This window comes from Lithobates pipiens, unplaced genomic scaffold, assembly GCF_037356315.1.
Source record: "Lithobates pipiens isolate NorthernLeopardFrog02 unplaced genomic scaffold, aLitPip1_a1.2 Scaffold_8, whole genome shotgun sequence".
Classification (NCBI taxonomy): Eukaryota; Metazoa; Chordata; class Amphibia; order Anura; family Ranidae; genus Lithobates; species Lithobates pipiens.
In genome coordinates this window covers 461,628,340-461,653,214 of record NW_027507903.1, presented here as the reverse complement: position 1 = coordinate 461,653,214, position 24,875 = coordinate 461,628,340, and the positions used below count along the sequence as shown (strand labels likewise).

General features: G+C 42.6%; 1 protein-coding gene across 1 annotated transcript in view; it reads left to right on the top strand.

Moving 5' to 3' along the window:
- Positions 1-24,875, top strand: part of LOC143960175 (tetraspanin-11-like) — a 143,437-nt gene that overhangs the window by 18,536 nt on the left and 100,026 nt on the right. Inside the window, exon 2 of the mRNA XM_077468494.1 lies at positions 14,297-14,488. Within this exon, the coding sequence (XP_077324620.1) occupies positions 14,297-14,488 (192 nt within the window). The remainder of the gene's footprint in view (positions 1-14,296; positions 14,489-24,875) is intronic.

Sequence of the window (24,875 nt, the reverse complement as noted above, 5' to 3'; positions counted from 1 at the left end):
ATAGGGGCCTGAAGAAAGAGACTAACGCATTTGAGTTTCTTAGCCTATCCCAGAGTGCGAAGGAGTGGGATAGGGTAGGGGCTAAAATTGGAGGACTGTCTTTCGGAGGACTCCAAAGTAGGAAATCTAGAGTAAATCTAGGTACCGCTTGCCTCTCTATGTGTACCCAATCAGGTTTTTCAAGTCTGGTGTAAACTACGGACAGCTGGGCCAATCTAGCAGCTTGGTAGTACTTGTAAAGGTGGGGTAAGCCCAAATCCCCCTTTTTCCTATGTAGGTATAGTACTTTTTGTGGTCTCCTATAACCTGCCTTTCCCCAGGTAAATTTCAGTAATTTGGAATGATTTGATGTGATCTTTCCGTATAGATATGGGGAAGGAGCGAAATAGATATAGTAGCCGTGGAAGCAATGTTATTTTTATGGAATTCACCCTCCCTAACCAGGACATGTTGTTTTTTGACCAGGTGTTTATATCTGTCACTAGTTTCCGGTATAGAGGAGGGTAGTTATGTGCATAGAGGGATTCTGTCCTAGCTGTCAGGTTGATGCCCAGGTACTTGATGGAAGAATCGCTCCAAGTGAACTTGAAGGCTTGTTTTAAAAGGGCCACTGTTTCGTTCTGAAGGGAGATGTTCAGTGCTTGGGATTTGGTGTAGTTAACCTGTAATCCTGAAATTGTTGCAAAGTCTTCTAAGGTTTTACAAAGGTTCGGAAGAGAGGCGATGGGGGAGATGACAAATAGCATAATGTCGTCCGCAAAAAGGCCACATTTATGTGTTTGGGATCCACAGGAGACCCCCTGTATATTTGGGTTTTGGCGAATTGCGATGGCCAATGTCACGATAGCTATCGCAAAAAAGAGGGGGGACAAGGGACAACCCTGCCAAGTGCCTTTCTGTATCTTGATGGACTTGGAGTAACATCCTTGAAGTTTGATGTGTGCCGTTGGGTATAATGCCCAAAAAACGTGTGCCGAAACCCCAACGCTCTAAAATAGTAAATAGTAAAATAGGTGAGACCGTGCCCTGGGATTCTGATCTTGGGCATGGTGTATGATTTAATTCGGGGAGATAACTTATTTGCCAGCATGGAGCCCATCTTGTCTCCATGGGTGTCTATTCCTGCTCCATCTGATTTGTTTTTCTGCTTTGGCTGTAAGCGCTAAGTTGAGCTCCAGCCTAGCTTTATCTAATTGTGCCACCATATTGGTGGATGGGTTCAATTTGTGTTGGGCTTTAAGCTGTGCATATGCCTCTTCCAGGTTCTCTATGTCCATCGCTCTCTCCCTTTTGATCTGGGCCGACATCCTAATGATTTCCCCTCTGATAAAGGTCTTGTGAGATGCCCACAGAGTTTCTGCTGCTATTCCACCTACATTATTTAAAAGGAAATATTCCTTTAGGGCCTTGTCCAACATGGTAACAGAGAGAATAGATTCTTTCAGCCTCCAGTGTCTCTGACCCGGCCTCACGCCCTGAGTCTGTATAGACATGATCACCAAGGAGTGATCCGACAAGATAGTGTCCTTGATGTGGTATTTTACAACTAGAGGGATCGAATGATGTGGGATTAGTAAATGATGAAGAGTTGTGAGGATGCGAGAAATGAGTGTAGTTGCGCTTAGCAGGATTTAGTTCTCTCCAAACATCAGACAGGCCCTGGGTATGTATGAGTTTCGCTATTTTCAGGCTTTCCTTAGTTGGCCTTGTTAGTTGGGCTGAGGGGGGTTTCGTTTTGTCCAGACCCTGGTCAAATGCTGCGTTAGAGTCTCCCCCAAATATGACCGTACCCTCCAGCAAAGGGGCAAGTGTTTCGAAAAGATGTTTAAAAAAAGGACGCTTGACCTCTGTTGGGAGTATAGTAAGATATTAGTGAGTAAAGATGGCCCTCGATCGTACCCTTTACTAGAATAAATCTGCCGACTGGATCCCTTTTATCAGCTATCCAGGTAAATTTGCATGATTTTGCCAGGAGAATGGCCACGCCCTTGGACTTATTGGCTGCACTGGCCATATAGAAATTAGGGAAATGAGAATGGAGAAATTTGGGAATGTACCGAATCGGGAAGTGGGTTTCTTGTATCATTACTATGTCCAGGTTGGAGGATTTGTATGTGTTAAATAGTTTCCTTCGTTTAAGGGGAGAATATAGCCCCTGGAAATTATGTGTCCAGGGGGTCTTCAGAGTATGTTCAGCCATGGAACCAGAGGTCAGGTGTGCTGCGATCTCTACCGTCACTTACCCTTGAAGCCTTCTGCCACCCTGTGTCAACGATATCAGTGCTGGTATCACATCTTCTTGCGTCTGTAGGACTGCCCACCTGGCCAGTGGAGGTAGCTACAAAAAATAACACTGTCAGGCGATGCTCCAAAGAGGATAGAAAGGAGAGAAAGAGAGAAATACAGGAAAAGACAGAAGGAAGTCTTCCCCACGAGGGGTAAGCGGACCCCACGGGAGAGAAAAGATCCTAAGGACAATCTCACGTGAATTTGTGAGACTTTATTGGAAATTTTCGAAAACTCCAGGTGAAACACCTTGGAGACCCTATCCCCCGAAGACCAGCTGGAGTTCAAGGGATAGGAGGAGGCACATGGGAGCCACCCCGGACCAGGGAGCCCCAAATATTCAAAAAGCTCTTAGAGCAACATACAAAACAAAAAGGTAAGAACAATTGGTAACTGTTGGAGCTTAATGGGTTCTAGAGACCCCCTTGACTGTCTCGAATTATTTTCCCCCGATCCCTCATCTAAACAGGGGGGGATGGGGGGAGCAAACCATCTATGAGCCTAAATGGTGTAGACCCATTTCCCTTCTCCCCAGAAAAATGAGAGTATTTAGTCCCGTGTTTTCTGAATGGGGTAATAAAAAAATATTTTAAAAAAAGGAAAAAAGGGAAAAAGGTTCCCCTCCGGGGACACCATAGGCACAATCGAGGGACAGGGCCAAGACTGCCAACGGGCAGATGTATATCACCAGAGGAAAGTACTCCTAGAGTCTTATGAGAGTCAGTGACCTAGAAAAAAAATGGGTGAGTCAGATGCAGGTGCATCAGGCAAGCTTGGAATCAAAACTAGCACCATCCCAGGACTCAGGGAGGACCTTTGTGCAACGATCTTCTGGTCTTGTGCTTGTTCCAAAGGAGATTTTGCGGGCTATTAGGAGGTGGACGTTTGTTTGGACCCATGGTGAAGGTGGAAAACGCAAGGTTTTGTCCTTTGTAAGTGAATTTCACAACAAAAGGAAAGGCCCATCGATATTTAGCCTCCTTCTGTGACAGCGCTCTCAGCAGAGGTTTCAAGGATCGTCTGCGCTGTATGGTGGAGGGGGAGAGATCTGCGAAAATTTGCACCGGGTGACCCTGGCAAACCACCTGTGGCATTGTGCGGGCTTGTTTCATTACCGCCTCCTTGACCGCATAGAAGTGGGGCTTTGCTATGATGTCCCTGGGGGAACCGTCTTTACGAGAGGGGCCCAGTGCTCTATGAGCCCGGTCAAGCTCCAGATGTGGCGTGGGAATGTTGGAGATCAGGGACTTCATAAGATCTTATGTAGCTGTCTTCACATCCAAAATTGATTCAGGCAGACCTCTAATCCTGAAGTTGTATCTCCTGGATCTGTTCTCAAGGTCATCTATGCGGGTCAGGGCTGTATCCAGTTCGTTATGGAGGGTTTGAATGAGGTCAAAATTCTGATGTGTGACGGCAGTGGTTTGATCCAGCTTTCCTTCTATGATATCCATTCTGGATCCTATAGTCTAGAGGTCTGCTTTAATTTCCCCTGTTATTTTGGCAGCTGTGGAGGCTAGCCCATTCTCTAGGAGTGTAGACAGTTTTAGGTATAGATCTGCTGCATTGAAGGAGTGACCTGGGTCTGTGGCGCCATGAGGAGGAAACCCCGTGTGGGGAGAGTCTGCTGGTCCAGCCTGTGAGTAGGCTTGGTCCCTGAAGGAGTGACTCAGGAGGGACTCTGTGGATGCAGAAGAGTGAGAATAAGTGTGCTAGCCACTGCCCTGTGTCCCCGGGGGGAAGTTCAAATGAGCTGGGGCCAAGACTTGCCTGTTTTCTGGCGTTGCTTTGGAAAGTGAGGCCTGAGGCTGAGACATCACTGCCACAGCGGCGGCCATCTTGGTACACGCGCACAGGGTGGAGATGGAGAATTCTAGCTCCAAACTGTGCCTGGCACCGGAGTGGAGCATGCAGATTCGTGCTACGATATTTTGGGAGGGGGTCCCCCTCGTCCCCGGTATCTAGGGTCTATTGCTGTGCGGCTTGTTGGTCCGGGGTTGCACGGAGCTCCGAGTTCAGGCGTCCATCCCAGAACTCCCGCACATGTGCACTCCTCCTGACATTTTCTTAGTCGCATCCTACAGCAAAAGCCATGGTCCACAGAGAGCTTCCAAAGCATCAGAGGGATCTCATTTTTAAAAGGTATCAGTCAGGAGAAGGGTACAAAAGAATTTTCAAGGTATTAGATATACCATGGAACACAGTGAAGACAGTCATCAAGTGGAGAAAATATGGCACAACAGTGACATTACCAAGAACTGGACGTCCCCCCAAAATTGATGAAAAGAAGAGAAGAATATTGGTTAGGGAGGCTGCCAATAGGCCTACAGCAACACTAAGCCTAGGTTGACACATATACGAAGCGGGAGCCAGCACAATTACATCGCCGGTTCCCGCATCGCATCTGTCCCACAGGCAGTTCACACTGCCCTCTGCGAACCACTGCGGGTGTCATTACAATGTTAATGACACCCCCAGATCGTTTCACAGATCACATTGCGAACTGTGAACTTGCACAGGAATCAGTTCACATGGGTGTTCTCACCGATTCCAGTGTAGGAAAAAAAAGTCCCTGCACTATTTTCCTGCAAATCCAATGCAAGTTCAGCCATAAAACTGTATGGCTGAACTCACATTGCATAGACATCGTATGCAATCAGCACCTCAGTGCAGGTGCGAATCACACGCCATGTCATTGTTCGCATAAGTGTGAACTCAGGCTAAAGGAGCTGCAGAAATATCTGGCTAGTATTGGCTGTATGGTACATGTGACAACAATCTCCCGTATTCTTCATAAGTCTGGGCTATGGGGTAAAGTGGCAAGACAGAGGCCTTTTCTTCCGAAGAAAAACATCCAAGGCCGGCTAAATTTTGCAAAAAAACATCTGAAGTCTCCCAAAAGCATGTGGGGAAATGTGTTATGGTCTGATGAAACCAGGGTTGAACTTTTTGGCTATAATTTCAAAAGATATGTTTGGTGCAAAAACAGCACTGCACATCAACAAAAGAACACCATACCCACAGTGAAGCATGGTGTTGGCAGCATCATGCGTTGGGGCTGTTTTTGTTCAGCTGGAATAGGGTCTTTAGTCAAGGGAATTATGAACAGTTTCAAATACCAGTCAATATTGGCAAAAAAACTTCAAGCTTCTGCTAGAAAGCTGAACACGAATAGGAACTATATCTTTCAGCATGACAATGGCCCAAAGCATACATCCAAATCAACAAAGGAATGACCTCACCAGAAGAAGATTCACGTTTTGGAATGGCTCAGCCAGAGCCCAGACCTGAATTCAATAGAAAATTTATGGGGTGATCTGAAGAGGGCTGTGCACAGGAGATGCCCTTACAATCAAATTTTGAGTGTTTTGTAAAGAAGAGGGGGCAAATATTTTCAATTTAAGATGTGCCATGCTGATAGACTCATACCCAAAAATACTGAGTGCTGTAATAAAATCAAAAGGTGCTACAACAAAGTTTAAGGGTGTGTACACTTATGTAACCATATTATTTTAGTTTTTTAGTTTTACTTCCCTCCACCTAAAAGATTTCAGTTTGTTTTTCAATTGAGTTGTACAGTTTATATATCACATTAAAGGTGGAAAAAGTTCTGAAATTATTTATCATTGTCTCATTTTTTTACATCACAGAAACCTGACATTTTAACAGGGGTGTGTAGACTTTTTATATTGACTGTAGATTTTTTTTTTTTTTTTTTTATAAATGTTTTATAAATTTGCAAAGATTTAAATTTTTTTTTGGACATTTTCAACATGGGGTATTGTTTGTAGAATGCTTGTAGAATTTTGAGGAAAATAATGAATTTAATCAATTAATCAATAATAATAAATAATAATAATAATAATAATCAATTTTGGAATAAGGCAAACAACATAACATAACATAACATAACATAACATAACATGATGTTAGGGTGGCACAGTGGTGTAGTGGGTAGCCCTCTCGCCTACCAGTAAAATGGGTCACCGGGTCAAATCCCAACCATGACACTACCTGCCTGGAGTTTGCATGTTCTACCTGTGTGGGTTTCCTCCAGGTGGTGTCTTTATTCAACCTTGTGGAAAAAGTAAGGCGCTGTGAATACTTTTCAGATGCACTGTATATAGGGTAACAAGTCCCTTTTTGGAATGCAATTTGGTGATGTCACTACTCTGCTGCCCACTGTTCTCCTTGCCAGAGAGGAAGCTGTACCTGAAGATTTGCAGTGCAAGGATCTCCCTGCATCTGCTTTATTCATTCTGTGGATCTGTGCTTCCTCCACCTCTCACCTGCTGCTTGAATATTTTCCCACCAGTCATCAGATAACCTGACACGAGGAAGCAAAGATAGCTGTCTTCTTCACACAGAAACCCAGTGCAAAGAAAGGCATGGTATGGGGGAAAGACCAACTGCAGGGAACATACAGGTAATACTGGTGACTGGTACTTTGCCCTATACAGTATTTGCCTTTCTGGCTGGGTTTCCACAGTACAGGTCCTCTTTAATATCCTCATTAAAACACTATTACAGTTGATACTTTTTAAAAACAGGATTGCTGCCTCGGATCTTTACTAGCTCACAAACAGGAATATTTTAAAAGATAAAGAATTTTACGCTTGGAATCCGAGCACATTGCTCTCTGCATTTTAAATAGCATGTAGGCAAGAGAGACAGAAATATTTAGCATTTTCAAAGTAAAATTATAGCCTGAAAAGTTATTTTCTCCTGGGGTTGTAAGTATTTAAAATTTCCCAATGTTTATCATGCAAGAATGTAATGTATTATGGACTGTATTTGTCTAGACTCCAGGCAACCTGCAAAAATATACTTGTGAATGATCTTACCTATCAAAGGATTTATAAGGGTTTGTAAAGATGGACAAATCCAGCACACTTTCTGAGGCACATAGCGTACAAAAAATTCAAGTAAGCAGCTACAAATACTGCAGCCGCTGACTTTTAATTACCAGACATTTACCAGTCCAAGGATCTAGCTCTGTCTTCACCCAGGCCACTCCCTCTCCAGTTTTGAGTCCCTGACACCGCCATGGTGACTGGGGGAAGCTGGCTGTGACTTCCTGCAGCTTCACAGCTGGCTTCCCACTGGGCATGTATGAGCCACGCTGTGCTCTGTGAATGGTCCCACATCCTCCTGGAACCTGTGGCGTGTCCCAGAAGTTTGTAGGCAGGGATGGGGGCTACTAAACTTCCATCTGAATTGGGAGAAAGTACCTGTCAAAACTAGGTACCCGCTCCCCCCCCCCCAAGAAAAATGTTTTCATTATTGTCAGAGGAGGGAGGGAGGAGGAGGAAGAGCAGAACTTTCAATTTTCAGTGACGTTCCGCTTTAAAGTGGAAACTAAAACTAGCCTTAAAAATGTCTCCTCCCCCCTCCATATTACAACACTGAGACTGATCAGGTGGTGACTGTTAAGGCAGGCACTACCACTTAAGGTCTGTGTATGTCTTAGCCCTTGTACACACGGTCGGAGATTCCGATGGAATGTGTCCTATTGGACCGTTTTGTCGGATATTCCGACTGTGTGTGGTCTCCATTTCCGTCGGAATATCCGACGGACCAACTTTTCCAACTTGCCGGTAAAATTTTCCGACAAAATGCTCCGATCGGACATACTCCGATCATGTGTAGCCTACTCTGATGGACAAAGTGCCACGCATGCTCAGATCAAATTCCTAGACCAAAGCTATTGGCTACTAGCCTGAACGTAGTCCCGTTCTAACGAAATAACGTCATCACGTTATGTACGATTGGATTTTGCGAAAACTTTGTCCGACCGTGTGTAAGCAACAGTTTCGGACAAAATCCGTCGGATTTGGTTGCCGGAATGTCTGATCATGTGTACAAGGGCTAAGTGTGCTTTTTGAGTTTCAGATAAAACAAGGAGGGTTAAAGTAGATTTTTTTATTTGGATAGACTAAGGGAGAATTATAACCCCTGGCACATCCATTTCACTTTGGGAGATTTCCCTTCACTTTCTGTCCCATAGCCAAAACAGGAAGTGAGGAGAAATCCCTCCAAAGTGAAGGCAACCTTTGTTGTAACCAGGGTCAGAACCAGAACTAAGATCTTCATTGGAAGATTTCCTCTCTATTGCTCTTTTGGTAATAACCCAATATTGTGATTTTCTTTCACATTCACCTTTGGTGATAATGGTAAACAGGACAAATAGAGAGGGTGAATCTCCCTAACAAGGGCACAGACAGCAATATAAATCTGGCATGGTACAGAACGATCCTGTCCCTCCCTAAAGCAAGGGGAGGAGTGTTTGCACCTGATTCATACCATTACCATGCTGCAGCAGTCCTCACCAGGTTGGTGAACTGATTCCATCATTCTCATTCCAAGCAATGGGCTTCCATATTTTAGTCTCCACCTAAACATGTCCTCTCAGTGGTGTACAAGGCCCTTCTTGCAAAACTACATTTTGATCTTCCAGAATATATGATTTAATGGACGTCCAACCTCAACGTGTAACTCACAGCAGAGGACTAGGAGAAGTCGTTAGCTCTTACTCACCATTTGTCTCTAGCGACTAAGGCCCAAGAGACAAATTTTAAACTTATCTCACATTGTTACTGATGTCCGACACTGTTCCTTTTTGGACCTATGCTGTCGATTCCATTCCACCAGGTTTATGGCAGGAATGCCCCCTATCCACGATTTTTGGGATTTGATCCTATGACTTTACATCATTGTTGCAGGGGCGAATGTTCCACTCCACAAGTCACTGTGCTACCGTGCTCTTTTTTAAATGTGTCAAAAAAGGCCTCCTTAGACATCGTTACAAAATACATACAAAATATAAAAAAGTTAATTGTATTCAAAATTCAGATATATCTGAAAACAATTGATGTGATATATAAATAATAATATATTATACACGTGTAAAGTCTAAAAGTGAAAATATAAATATCCAGCAGAAATTGTGATGAAAGTGATCACATCCATGCACACAAACGGTTAAGAGAGGAAAGTGTCTCAAAGGAAAGTTGAAAGGTCTTTCACCAGGTAATATCCTATAGGCTTACCAGATAGTCATGACCTTCTGGTGACAGGCAGGTCAGAATGCACATCTACCCCAGAGGGCTCATAGGAATCTTTGGCTCTGGTAAGCCTATAGGATATTGCCTGGCAGAGGACCTTTCAACTCTACTTTTAGACACCTTCATCTCTTAACCATTTACATGGGTGGATGTGATCACTTTTATCACAATTTTTGCTGGATATTTATATTTATTTAACTTTTGGACTCTGCATATGTATAATATATTTTTATATTGCTTTGTTTGCGGATATATCTAAATTTTTATTATAATTAATTTGTTCACTGTGTTTGAGATAGCACAATATGTTCTTGTTATTGTTTGATGGCTTCAAGAACGAATATTCCACGGCATTAGCGCACAATCAAAGTTCCTTCTTTGAGTGGGTTACAGAGATGGATCACATTGGGGGGATGGAGTCCCTTTTGGCATGTGAACTGGATACATATGAATGATGGGAGTCATCCGAGCTACAAGACGTCTTTGTAGGACAGGGGTAGGCCCTGTCTCTAGCTTGATGTCGTATGACGTTTCTTCTGGTTGTCCACCCCTGGCTATACTAGTTTATCTCTTTCTTCCTTCTTCACTCGCTGTTTCCTACTATTCGTTTTCCTCCTGCCTTTCCCTCTCCCCTACCCTCCCCCCTCTATGACTCATTTGTTCGAGATTAGGGACCAATTGCATACAGATCATGGTTCCCACCAGTGCTGTGTGGCTGTAGCTTGCAGCTTGCTCACATCCCTGGCAAGCCTCCCAATTGGTGCTGTTTGGCAGTCTATGCCCTTCTACCTACTTCCGGTTTTACACCATATAAACACTGCCCATCCAACCAATCAGGCTCCCCAGATAAAGGCACCCGGCCGTAACGCGTAGGGTTTGGCTGAGACAGACGTTTGTCACAAAGGACATGTGAGAAGGCGTTGTGACGCTGACCTGTTACGATTTTTTACTCTGCTTGTTTAAACTGTTACATTGTAAGAGACCACCCTTAGTTGTTTAATAAATTTACATATCTGGTCTAAACATACAGCACTAGTGGAGGTTTCTTTCTCTTTTCCTTCTCTTAAGCCCCTTTCACACGGGACGGATCCGTAATGATCCGCCCTGTGATGATCCGCTTGCTCAGCGGGGATCGCTCTGTTTATACCTGCTGAGCCGGCGAATGGCAGGGCGGTCCCTGCACACTGTGTGGGGACCGCCCTGTCAGCTCTCCGCTCCTCTCCGTACAGCCTACCTGACAGAGCCCCCCAAATATCAAAACAATATTTGCACTAAAAACATAGCAGCTAAAAGCCAACTGAAGGGAGAGGAGGAGAAGCCAGCCTTCAAATGCTAGAGAGAGAGTCATATAGGGGATTGGCTTTAGTAACAACTCACCCACCAGACCGATACCTGCCCGCATCTGATTCCCCCTGCTGCCTGGACCCTCTGCTGGTCATAAAAGAGGACCAGTGGTACACCCTTATTGGCAGCCCTGCCCCTTGTGGAGGTTTTCTCTTCACCTCCTATCCCAGACACAAAAGGAAGAAAGAAACAACTTCCTAGGCATTTTAAAAAATAGGACTGATGTAACAGACTTTAACCGTACCAGTGAAGGACATCGAAAACAAAAATAATACTAATTGTCTTTACTACAAATTAGTTAAAAAAAACATTTTACAGGTAAAATCCATCCAGAATTGTATGGCTCCAATCAATTTGATTGGCCATTATTATGTAATTGATCTCTGTTAGTACAGTGTCAAGAGGTCGACACGTTTCACATCTGTGCTTCCTCAGGGCCTTACATTCTTGACTAAAAACAGAGATTCTGATTAGAGGTCAAATTGATTGGAACCATACAATTCTGAATTGATTTTACCTGTAAAATATTTTTTAACTAATTTGTAATAAAGATATTTAGTATTATTTTTGCTTTGATGTCCTTCACTGGTACCGTTAAACTCTGTTACATCAGTCCTATCTTTTAAAATATTACAAAGGATGAGGTACCCCTATAGCCCATACAACTCCATATACAACTTCCTAGGCAGTTGCACTCTTATAATAACGGGAGCTTCCAAATTCTACCATAGGCCCCCATTTTACTTTAACCCCACCTCCTTTTTTGAGACATACAAACTTAGCCCAGGCTGCATCCCTGGCCTGGTTCAAATATCAATGGGAACCCCACTCCATTTTTTTCTATTTTTTTTTTTATTAATATATACCCCCACAGCTGTGAGGGACTTTCTGTGTCATTTTGTTGACGATATATTGCCTCTATGCGCATATAATCATGTACACCATGTGGCTTTTAGTGCATTTTTTGTGCCAAATTCTATGCACTCAAACATTATGGATGTTTGTTCTAGCTTCTCAGAGTGGAATCTATGATATCCGGGATGAATTTAGCATTTTCTCAAATATGAACACCAACCTTCCTTAGTCTTAACCTTTTCCTACTATATCTGAAACTCAGACAAAGCTCTGGCTATAGATACACTTTAGCAGACAGTTGTAGAAAGGGCTAATACGGCCTCCATCATTATCTCTGGGACAAAAGCAGGTACAAATCTGCAATAATGTCCCCATAATCCTTGCAAATGTAAATACATGGATACCTGGAGGATATTTTTTTCTTTTTTATTATCAAACCTTGAGTTCCGCTATAACACCATTCATCTTTAATCAGAAGGGAGTTTATTTCTATGTAGCATATGTAAGTCAGTAATATATATTTGCTCAATAATATATTACTTTGAATCTCTTCAATCAGATAGCGCTTACATGTTTATGTATATTTAATGTGTCATGGGAAAAGACATAGCTTGAGGGGATTTGTAGATAGGCCTGAATGCAAATGGCATAATCCAAAATAAGAAGGATGTGTAAGTCTGCCTATAGCTGCAAGAACATTCTTTATAGATTGTACTATAAAGGTTGCAATTATTATAGCTGAATACATCTCATATATAGGAATATTTTGAGGAAAAATTTGAATGTTTTCGAGGTGGAAATAAAGGCAGCGGGCAGTACAAGTGGGCAGAAATCCATTTTCCTCCCTATATCCAGTTCTGACCTACTTTAACTGGGACTGAGTTCAGCTCATTAATTATATGCCGAGTAGTTATGCTAATTTTTGCTCTATTTGTGGGAAAATTAGCAGTTGATTATAAACAGCCCCTACAGTTTTAATATAACCACGGTGGGTAATAAATCCAAAGCAAACCGAGAGGATGACCCTAAAAGTGAAGAGGATTCACGTGTTCAGAAAGCAGGTCTTTGCTACATTTCAAACAAACAGGAAAAAGAAAAAAAGAGGAAAAGGGACTTTAAATGTTGCCACTAGAGTCCTGAAATAGGAAAGAAAAAGGTTCTCAAATTATATATATATATATATATATATATATATATATATATATAATATATATAATAAAAATATATTTAATTTATTATAATCATATTAAAAACACATGATATAAGAAAAAAACGTGAACATATTTGGAAAAAAACACTGTCCCATGTATAAGAACAGATATAATGCTGATATATGAAAATCGCATGGCTGGCCTAGAAGTAGATTACAAAGTAGTCCTAGAAGGTCCCTTCTGGCTGAAGGCCACACATACGAGATCAATGTCAGCACTGTGCTCTCGTATGTGTGGCCTTCAGCCAGAAGGGACCTTCTAGGACTACTTTGTAATCTACTTCTAGGCCAGCCATGCGATTTTCATGTGGCCTTCATGTGTTTTAATGTGATTATAATAAATTTAATATATTTTTATTATAATTTGAGGCCATTTTTCTTTCTTATTTCGGGACTCTAATGGCAATCTTTAAAGTTATTTTTTCCTCTTTTTTTTCTTTTTCCTGTTTTTTGTTCAATTACCATTGGATGTGGTACCATGCTCTGTAATACTTGTCTCAGATTTTCTTTGCTACATTTAAACCTACTGGATACCTACAAATCATGTTTGAGGGTGGTACAGTGGTGTATTGGGTAGCACTCCTACCTAGCAGTAAAAAGGGTTGCTGGTTCGAATCCCAACCATGACACTACCTGCAGGGTTGCTGGTTTGAATCCCAACCACCACACTGCCTGGAGTTTGCATGTTCTGCCTGTGCCTGTGTGGGTTTCTTCAGTGTACTTCTGGTTTTCTCCCACACTCCAAAGACATGCTAGTAGGTTAATTGGCTTCTGTTCAAAATTGGCCCTAGTATATGAAAGGAGACCTTGGATTGTGGGCTCCTTGAGGGTAGGGACCGATGTGAGTTTGCAATGTACAGGGATAGGGACAATTGTAGATACTCACTCTGGATGGGCTGGTGTCTTTATTCAACCTTTGTAACTATGTATAAAGGCAGGTGTCCCAATACTTTAGGCAATATAGTGTGCTGGGGTGCTATGCAAAATTAATACTTCAATGCATCTAAGCATGTCCCATGATTTCCCACAACGTATAGACATAAATCACCCTAATACGTTTGTATATAAAAGCTTTCTGCGCTACTAACAACTACATACAAATTATAAATGCAATCATATATGAGTAACTTATAGACCAATACTTTTTTTTAATTATTTTTGTTATTATAATTTACTTAATATTTTCTTAATTTTTTTAAATGCAAGCATTGTAAATACTTGAATACCACTTGCTACCAGCCTCCTGCACTTCCTGTACAGCAGAGCTTTGACTTGGAGAGAAAGAAGCAGTACGAGGATCTTGTAAGGTGTGTTGCAGAGAAAAGGGCATACTGATTGGAGGAGAAAGCAGAGTGAGAGTGAAAAAAGCTAATCAGGGTGCTGATTCTCTTAAACCGTCCATTCACATGGTGGGGGTTGGAGAGGAGACCTGTAAGTGAAAGTGAAACTTCAGAACTGAGAAAGATTCAGTAGACAGCACTTTAGTGGCAAAGCTTTTGGTAACTTGTGTCTCTCTCTCTCTCTCTCTCTTGCGCAGATTGGTGGTGCCGCTGTCATCGCAATGGGATTGTGGACCTTGCTGGAGAAAAGCAGTTATATATCTTTCCTTGCCTACAGTACTCTCTCAATATCCGCATACATTCTGCTATTTGCTGGAGGTGTGGTCATGGTAACGGGATTCCTAGGATGCTGTGCCGTGATTCGGGAAAAAAAAGCCTGTCTATTGTTTGTAAGTAGTGTCTGCTATAATAATTGAACCAGAGCAGAAGTGGGTGATATAGTCCAATATGAAAATGCATTGTTGGTTAACCACTGTTTTAACGTGGTTAGCCAATAATGCAAAAGTGATGGGAAGATGCAAAATTTTAAGTTGTCACTAGAACAAGAAGTGGGAGAGGAACTCTTCCAGTGATGATACCTCTGCTCTAGTGACAACTGCCCAAGGCCTCGTTCACATGGGGTTTACTAAAGCATACATCCGTGGAGTGTTGTGTTGACCCACACTATCTGCTTTCGGGGCCATGCACCCTCTTGGATTTCAGATTCAGGGCAGTGACTGTGTCCATGCAGCCGCTATATCCCTATATCCCGACTGCCTACATGGGGATGCATGAAACCACGTGGGTAAACATGGCCCTCTATGGGGGAAAGCTTTACTATGCCCCATGTGAATAAGGCCTAAGAGGGGATCTTCCCTCACTTTGAAGACATTACAACAGCACAGGAAGTGAAGGGAAATCCCTTTAATGGGGATCTGATGGCAAAAAAACTTTAACTATTCCCCAATCCCCCAGTGTCCAACCTGCAGTCCAAGGGCCACATATCGTCATTAGCACTTTCTGTGCGAAGTGTTAATTACATTGACTAAAATATGTTCACCCACTAAATTCCCGAGAAAGGCCGAGACCGGCTGCCGAGAGCTACCGAGCGCGAGATACACAGGACATCCAGATCTGTATCTCAGCGGCGCCATTTTTAAACGGCAAAGCTGAACATGAAACTGACAAGGCTGCAAATGACACTGACAAGGGTGCAATGATGGACAAGGCTGCAGATGAACACTGACAAGGCTGCATTGATGGGCATTTAAATGTAAGGGGTTTTTTTTTCCCTTAAACTTCCCTCCTAAAAGTTTTTTCCTTAAAATTCACCCCTAAACTTGGGGTGCGTGTTATACGCCGATAAATATGGTAAATTGAAATTTGGTGTCACTGCATTAACACTGCACTACCACATAAGAATAAGTAGGGGGCATCTACTACACCGCTGAAAGAAAAAAATAATTAAGAAAAGGCTTTTCTTATTTTTTTCCCCTAATATATAATGTTGGTAATATATTTAGGTAATATGTGAAATGGCATTGCAGCCTTATAAAGTTTACATTTTTTGGGGGGGATTTATATTTTAAAATTGCACTTCTGTTTAACAAGTGTCTGTGTCTGTAGTGCATGTTCAAACCTTAATACCATAAATAATAACATGTTATTAGATTTTTACTCCAGGAGAGTATAATGAGTTTGGCAATTCTAGAGAAATGCATTACAATTTAACTAAACCCATTTGATTTTAGTAGACTAAACTGTACTGGAGATTTTAGTCAACTAAAATATGACTAAAACGAAAACAATTCGGGTGACTAAAATACGACTTAAACTAAAATGGCAAATTAGTCAAAAGACTAAAATACAAGCAAAAATCTCATAAAGACTATAACTTAACCACTTTCTGACCGACTTCGAGCGTGTGCACGCTGGAGCTCGCCAACGGGTCCGGCGGACTCCAGTCCTGGAATAGAGAGCCAGAATTAGGATCTGTTCTTAAAGGGGAGGAGAGAGAGATCGGCTATTCCTAGTGATCAGGAACAGCGATCTCTCTCTTCTCCCAGGCAGCCCATCCCCCCATACAGTTAGAAAGACCTCCCAAGGAACACAGTTAACCCCTTGATCGCCCCTAGTTTTAACCCCTTCCTTGCCAGTGCCATTTATACAGTGATCAGTGCATTTTTATAGCACTGATCACTGTATTGGTGTCACTGGTCACCAAAACGTGTCACTTAGGGTCAGATTTTTCTTCCACAATCCCGCTAAAAATCGCAGCTCGCTACCATTACCAGTATAAACAATAAAAATGTCCCTAAATCTTTCCCCTATTTTGTAGACGCTATAACTTATGCGCAAACCAATCAATATAAGCTTATTCAGTGAAACTTCCGAATACATGTTTATCTAAATCAACTTGGACATTAAACTAGAATTTACTGAAAGACTCAATAACAAAGCAAGCAATAGCAAAGACAGTTTAATATTTTCTAATAGATCACAGGGATGATGAAACGGCATCCACTATAAAGTGGGAAGTATTGAGGGGAGTTTTGATCTCACATGGCACTAGAATGAAGGGAGAAAGGGCATTTATAATAACTTCTCTACTTAAGGAAATACACAAATTAGAAATAAAACATAAACTAAATGTATATGTCTCTATTTTTCAACTTCTCCAACCAAAGTGTGCTGAATTACGTTCCCTGCTTGATTGAGCCTTTTTTGAAGTATAGGGAATGCGCACAGCAAGTTCTTTATGAGCATCGTAACAAGTGCAGCAAGGCCTTAGCACACTCGATTTCTAAAAAACAATCTAGGTACTATATCTCAAAGGTTCGATGTCTGCAGCGATGTCTTGTGCACGCTTCAGAACAAATAGAATCTACCTTCCATAATTATTAATCTTTAATGTATAATTTAAAGGGGAGGGCCAGCTTTTTTTTTTTTTTAAGTCAGCAGCTACAAACACTGTAGCTGCTGACTTTTAATAAGCACACTTACCTGTCCAGGGTACCCGCGATGTCGGCTGACACATGTCCCGGCACCGCCATTCTATTTAAGGGAAACAGGAAGTGGAGCCTTGCGGCTTCACTGCCTGTTTCCTACTGCGCATGCACGAGTCACGCAGCGCTTTGTGAATGGGGAGCGCTGTGTTCTGGGACACATACAGTTCCCAGAACACACCACGCCCCATTCCCCAGAAAACAGCGTGAGAAGGAGAAGACCGAAGATCACAGAGGAATAGGAAGAGGCGGATTAGGGCGATCTGCCTAGCAACAGGCATTTCTGGTAAGTTTAAAAAAAAAAATCATATTTTTTGGAACATTTTAATGTAATTTTGTTTTTTAGTGTGGCCCTCCACTTTAAGAGACACAAATATATCAAATTCAGACAGTTTTAATGACACACAACTTTCTGATTATATTAAACATACAGCTTTACCATATAAAACAAAGGAAGAGGCAAAGGGTCTCTTGACCCATTTTTCACTAGAAGAAATTAATCAGGCCATAAAATCCCTAAAACAAGGTAAATGCCCTGGACCAGATGGGTTCCTGGGAGTTTTTTATAAACAGTATTGCAATGTCCTTGGCCCTATTCTTTGTAACCTATATGATAAAAAAAAAAGACTGTCCATTTACTAAGCAAACACAGGAGGTACAAATTACTGTTATTGCCCAAACAGAAAAGGATCCTACTCAATGTACTAGCTATAGTACCCTATATATATATATACCCTACATCCCTCTGAACATGGACCTAACTTTTTTTGCAAAAATCTTAGCTATGTGCCTACAAATGGTAATCCCTTCTTAATAAGCCTAGACCAGGTGGGGTTTGTCCCAAATCGAGAAGCAAGGGACCATATTTTAAATACAAGCTTTCTGATACAATATGCCCGGAAAACCAAGACACCACTCTGTCTTCTTTAACTAAATGCGGAGAAGGCTTTTGACCACCTGGATTGGAGATTTATGATAGCATCTTTCAAACAAGTAGGTCTCCCGATAGAATTTATACAAAAAATAATGGCTCTATACTCTACTCCTTCAGCGAAGATAAGGGTTAATGGGATATTGTCCCGACACATTAATACCTCTAATGGGACATGACAGGGTTGTCCGTTATCACCACACTTGAACATCTTAGCTATGGAAAATCTGGCTATGGCTCTTCGGTGTATTCTACCTATTCAAGGAATTCAGGTGGGCAATAGCTCTTATAAATTAAGCATTTTTGCCGATGATTTACTTATATACATATCCAACCCAAGAATAGCTTTTCCAAGCATATTGTATGAACTAGAACAGTTTGTATTTCATAGCAATTTTAAAGTAAATGTTACGATATCCAGATGTCTTAACCACTTCAATACAGGGCACTTAAACACCTTCCTGCCCAGACCAATTTTGAGCTTTCAGCGCTGTCGCACTTTGAGTGACAATTGCGCGTCATGCTACACTGTACCCAAATGAAATTTTTATAATTTTTTTCCCACAAATAGAGCTTTCTTTTGGTGGTATTTGATCACCTCTACGGTTTTTATTTTTTGCTAAACAAATAAAAAAATACAGAAAATTTTGAAAAAAATTTTTTTTTTTGTTTCAGTTTCAAAACTTTGTAAATAAGTAAGTTTTCTCCTTAAGGCGGCACTGATGGGCAACGATGAGGTGGCATGAATGAAGTGGCACTGATGAGCAGCACTGATGGGCACTGATAGGCGGCACTGATGGGTGGCACTGATGGGCGACACGGATGGGCACTCCTAGGGGGCACAAATTGGCACTGATAGGCTGATAGCTGGCACGGATTGCCATGGATGGGCGGCACGGATGGGCATGGATGGGCACTGATAGGTGGCACAGATGGGCACTGATAGGCGGCACAGATGGGAACTGATAGGCGGCATTGTATTATAATATACTGTACTAATGGATGCCAATCAGTGCCAAACAATAATGCATGCCAATCAGTGATGCCCATTGTGGGCACTGATTGGCATCCATTATGGGCACTGATTGGCATCCATTGTGGCACTGACTGGAATCCCTGGTGGTCTAGGGTGGCATACCTTGTCCTGGGCATCCCTGGTGGTCTGGTGGCGTCCCTGGTGGTCCAGTGTGGGCATCCTCGGGGGGGGGGGGGGCTGCGCTGATAATCGATCAGCACAGACCCCCCCCCGTTAAAGGAGTGATTGGACACGGCTGATCACGTGGTAAAGAGTCTCCGTCGGAGACTCTTTACCGAGATCGTAGTTGCAGGGTGTCAGACTGACACCCCGCAACAACGATCGCCGCGATGCGTGCCCCCGGGGGCGTGCAGCGGCTCAAAATCCTGATCACGTCATATGACGTCCGGTCAGGATTATGAAACCACTTTGCCACCGACATTTTGTTATAGGGCGGGCAGCAAGTGGTTAATATTACACTACTGTCAAGCGAGAAAGAAACATTGGAATCCAACTTCCCATTTCAGTGGGAACTTCACTCTCTTAAATATTTAGGCGTCAATATCGCCTCTACAGAGGATGAGATCTATGAATTGAACTACTTGCCTATGCTGAACCCTGTGACTAGCCAACTTCAGCTCAGAGAGGGGGAAACACTCCTGGTTAGGGAGAATGGCTATATACAAGATGGATATCTTACCTCGTTTTTTATATTTGTATCAAATGCTATCTATAACACTCCCAAGAGCGCTCTTCCGTTTATTGCGATCAAGCCTATTAAGATATCTCTGGCCCAACTCGACAGCTAGACTCCGCTATGACATTCTAGTAAAGCAAAAAACAGACGGGGGAGTGGATTTACCGCATATGGAATTATACTATATAGCATGCATACTGACTAGAATAGTGGATTGGCTTTATCACAGTTAGGGATGTGCTTCGTGTTCAAGTCGAACCCATGTTTGACTCAAATATCGTCTGTTCGGCCGTTCACCGAATTCCAAACATTGTAGGCCATTTGCGCCAAATTCGAGTGGTGCGTCACAGCCCATAATTCACTGCGGCATCGCAGTGCATTGCTGACTGCTGATTAGCCAAGTATGCACTATGGCCCGCATGCTTTGGCCAATCATAGCACAGAAAAAAGGGAGAGCCATTATTGGCCAAAGCCAGGGTGGTTTTGACCAATTATGTCTCAGGGGGTTTAGTACACGCACCACACTATATAAGGCCGCCTGCATGGCGGCCTTGTGTAGTGTGTTGCGGCAGTGATTAAAGACAAACAGAGAGAGAGAGAAACAGTGTCATTTAATTTGAGCTGTTTAGAGTAGGCAGGTGAGTCAGGTTCAGTTACAGTGTGTAAAGGATATATATGTTTTCCAGGTGTATTGTATATATATTTATACACTGTATTCAGTTTAGCTAGATCCGTTCCTGTTATTCTCTTCATAATATACTGACAGGCAGGGAGCTGCACTATTTTCACTTAGTGTACTGTGTTCTTTGCACAGTGTGCACCTAAAGCTTTACCTGAATACAATTGCCGGTGTTCTCATACAAATACAGGCAGGGAGCTGCAGTATTTTGTTTTAGTGTTCTTTGCACAGTGTGCACCTAAAGCTTTACCTGAATACAATTGCCGGTGTTCTCATACAAATACAGGCAGGGAGCTGCAGTATTTTGTTTTAGTGTCCTTTGCACAGTGTGCACCTAAAGCTTTACCTGAATACAATTTGCCGGTGTTCTCATACAAATACAGGCAGGGAGCTGCAGTATTTTTTTTTGTGTCCTTGGCATAGTGTGCACCTAAAGCTTTACCTGAATACAATTGCCGGTGTTCTCATACAAATACAGGCAGGGAGCTGCAGTATTTTGTTTTAGTGTCCTTTGCACAGTGTGCACCTAAAGCTTTACCTGAATACAATTTGCCGGTGTTCTCATAGAAATACAGGCAGGGAGCTGCAGTATTTTGTTTTAGTGTCCTTGGCATAGTGTGCACCTAAAGCTTTACCTCAATACAATTGCCGGTGTTCTCATACAAATACAGGCAGGGATCTGCAGTATTTTGTTTTAGTGTCCTTTGCACAGTGTGCACCTAAAGCTTTACCTCAATACAATTGCCGGTGTTCTCATACTAATAATACTACAGGCACACAGTTGATTCTGCTAGCTGCAGTATAATCAATATATATATATATATATATATATATATATATATATATATATATATATATATATATACGTCCCAGCTTTGTGCAGCTACATCTTCCTGCAGGCCATTTGTATGTCTGGAAGGCCATCAAGGAGAGACAGACAGTCATGAGCCAATAAAGAGGGCAAGCAGGCTCTGTGTGTAGATGCAACAGTGCTAGTCATGGGCATGGTGCATCCTCATCAGCACGTGCCCATGGGACACGCTTGCCCTTTTTTTCGGCAGCTAGCCGCGTTGAGCCGCAACATGCCGAAGACTTGGTAGAGTGGATGACCAAGCTGTCTTAATCCTCCTCATACTCTCTCACCCAGGCTCAGGGTACTTTGGCAAAGCAGCTGCCAACGCAGCCTCTTCCCTCGGCTCAATGGCATCAGTCACTCTTTCCCTAGCCCCACCTTGTCCTCCTGAGGAGTCCCCCGAACTGTTTGACCACAGTGTTGGGTACATTCTCCAGGAGGATGCCCAGCATTTTGAAGGCTCTGATGATGGTACCCAGGTAGAGGAAGGCAGTAACATGAGCCCAGAGAGAGGGGGTGCCCAAAAAGGACAGCAATCTGGCAGTCATGTTCCCCCAGCTGCAGCATACTGCCTGGTTTGCTCCAGTGATGAGGAGGGAGGGGATGATGAGGTCACTGACTCTACATGGGTACCTGATAGGAGAGAGGAGGAGGAGGTACATCTCCAATCAAGCAGGATGCCCTCCAGGGACCAGCTTAAGGGCAGCACACCGACTGCATCACACCACAGAGCTCTGCGTGTGCAGGGCGCTGCTCTCTCTGCGTGTTATTCCAAAAGTTCTTTGGTGTTATTCCAAAAGTTCTCTTTTGAGATGAGTGCATCAGATTGCACCGCTGCTATTTGGGACATATGTCTCAAGTGTATCTCGCGTGGCCAAAACATCAGCCGCTTGGTCACCACATGCTTGACCAGACATATGTCGACCTGTCATGCAGTTCGTTGGAAAGCGTACCTAAAAGACCCACACCAAAGATCAAAGCAGACCTCTCCTTGCTCCTCATCAGCTGTGATCTCCAACCCTACTATACCTTCAGTCCTCTCTGAAACCTGCACTGAGAGGAATGAAGGTGTAGAATTAGGTGTGTCACAGCCAAGTACTTGCGGGCAATCTGCTATCGGTACACCGACGTCAGATTGTACCAGACAAACTTCCCTGCCCCAGCTGCTGCACCACCTAAAGAAGTTCACTCCCAGCCATCCATATGCCCAGCTGTTGAATGAAAAAACATTTGTCATTGGGACAGAAAGTGAGGTGAAATCTTCTGAAGAGGTGCACAGACAGCAAAAAAAAAAAAATGTTACAGGGGTGATAACCCTTCCCTATGTTTTCCAAGAAGCTTAAAAATAGATTTTTTTGCCTGGAGCTACATTTTAAAAATTACAAACAGATTCTACTTAACAACAAACCTACAGTCCCTGTCTTGTTTGCACCTCCTGTATACTGCTGTTCATAGTATATAGGGCCTGGGAGCACCACACCTTTCCTTTTTTTAATTCATCCATATTGCCGTGACCAGACATTAAATTAAAGCCGCAAGTAGTTTTAAATGACTTTTATTCCTTTAAAATTATCATTTTGTGCAAGGACTGTTCTAAACACGGGGAAACACGCACCACTTTACAGGCATACTATAGACACCCCCCAAGTACAATATTTAAAGGAATATTTCACTTTTTTTCACTTTAAGCATTATTAAAATCACTGCTTCCGAAAAAACTGCAGTTTTTAAAACTTTTTTTGCATTGATACATGTCCACTGGGGCAGGACCCGGATCCCCAAACCCTTTTAAGGACAATAACTTGCATATTAGCCTTTAAAATTAGCACTTTTGATTTTGAACGTTCATGCGAACTTTCGGTTCGTTCGCAGGTTCTGGTGTGAACCATACTAGGGGGGATGTTCGGCTCATCCCTAATCACGGTAAATCAAAACAGTGGGTAACTATTGAGCAGAATATAACATCCGCTCCCTTGATCGCTCTTCCATGGATTAAGCCTGAATTTTCACCCCTTTAGACAAACATTTTCACCTCTAACATTATCTTTATTAAAAGTTTGGAATTCCACCATTTGAAAATTCGGGATCTCTTCAACCTCTGGCCCATTTTCTCCAATCATGGGTTACCCAGAATTTCCACTGGGTTTATCCTCATCTAGGTTTTTTACGATGGACAACTTTAGCTCCTTCACCAATTAAACAAGCACTTTAGTTACTGGCACGGCATATCAGAAATCTCCTGAGCAGGGGAGCAGGGCCTTAGATAATTTTTTTTCCTGGGGGGGTTTCAGGTCTTTAAAACTTAAAAGCATAATTTACACTTTTATGTTGGGGGAGTTGTGGTGTGCTAGTGTACTCATTAATAGAGCGAGCTCCTCCTAAGCTCCCTAGATTTTTTTTTTTGTTCAGCCCACTGGGTTGAACTAAAAAAAGCTTACCATGACCAGGCTTTAGATCTCATTCATATGTTCTAAATGGCCATGGAATGGCAAACATACCATGAATACCTACAGCCAGGATCCCAGATGTTCCAATTTTTGTCAGCTGCTCAGTCTGTTCCCCTGAGTGATGGGCTGAAAAGAGCAATTGCTGTTAACGTGTATTTTGACATTTAGTGTCTCCCATATTTAAGCTCCAGGGGACAAAGAAAAACACATTGGGATGTGGCCTGGTGGGAACCCGGACTGAGGTAGTCTCTCCCATTACTACTACATTACCATAAGACTCCGTGGATGTGCGGCACCAGGGATTTTTTTTCTCTCTTCCCTTCCTTGACTATAGGAGCTGGGATGAGCTCCATCCCTTGCAGACACTCCTGCAGCACATTCGGTATCATCTACATTACTTCCCACATTGATTGAGCCTGAGCGACACACTAAGAAACCATGGGTCACAGTGGTTACCTGCTGTTAGGGACAAATTTCTGACCCTGGATGCAGAGAGCTTTTATCCAAGGGCAAAAATGTATACCTACCTGCAGGTAACCACTGGATGTGCAGATATATGTGAATATATGTTTACAGCAGCAGACAGCCTTGGCTTTTTTCAGCCCATCACTCAGGGTACAGGCTGAGCAGAGGTTGGAACATCTGAGATCCTTGGAGCAGGAATTTGTAGTACACTTGCTGTACCATGGTCATGTATGATATATGAATGATACCCAAGACTGGATGTTAGCTAACCTTACTGTACAAGTGGAGCAGGTGCAATGGGCAACTTATAGTAAATTTAGTGATTTATTTAAACCTTAAAAAACAGTGTCCTAAGAAAGTTTATGAAATGTTTTAAGAGATGGAAAAAAAAAATTGTGCACTGCCTTCCACAAGATGGTGCCCTTTGCAGCTGGTCAATATGGTTTGCTTTTATTTAGTCTTAGTAAAGACTAAATAAACCCAGCTTTTGAACTTGTACCTACAAGTAAGCCTATAATAACTCTTACCTGTAGGTACAGTGAATATCTCCTAAACGTGGTGTTTAGGAGATATTTACATGGAAAGCAGCTGGTGATGTCAACGGTGCATGCACTCTGAAGGAACGGCATACCGCTTGGTTGTACTTCTCCTGGGTAGGAGTGCAGTTCGTTCTGCACTTTTGTGATCCATTTTTAGCCAACAGCC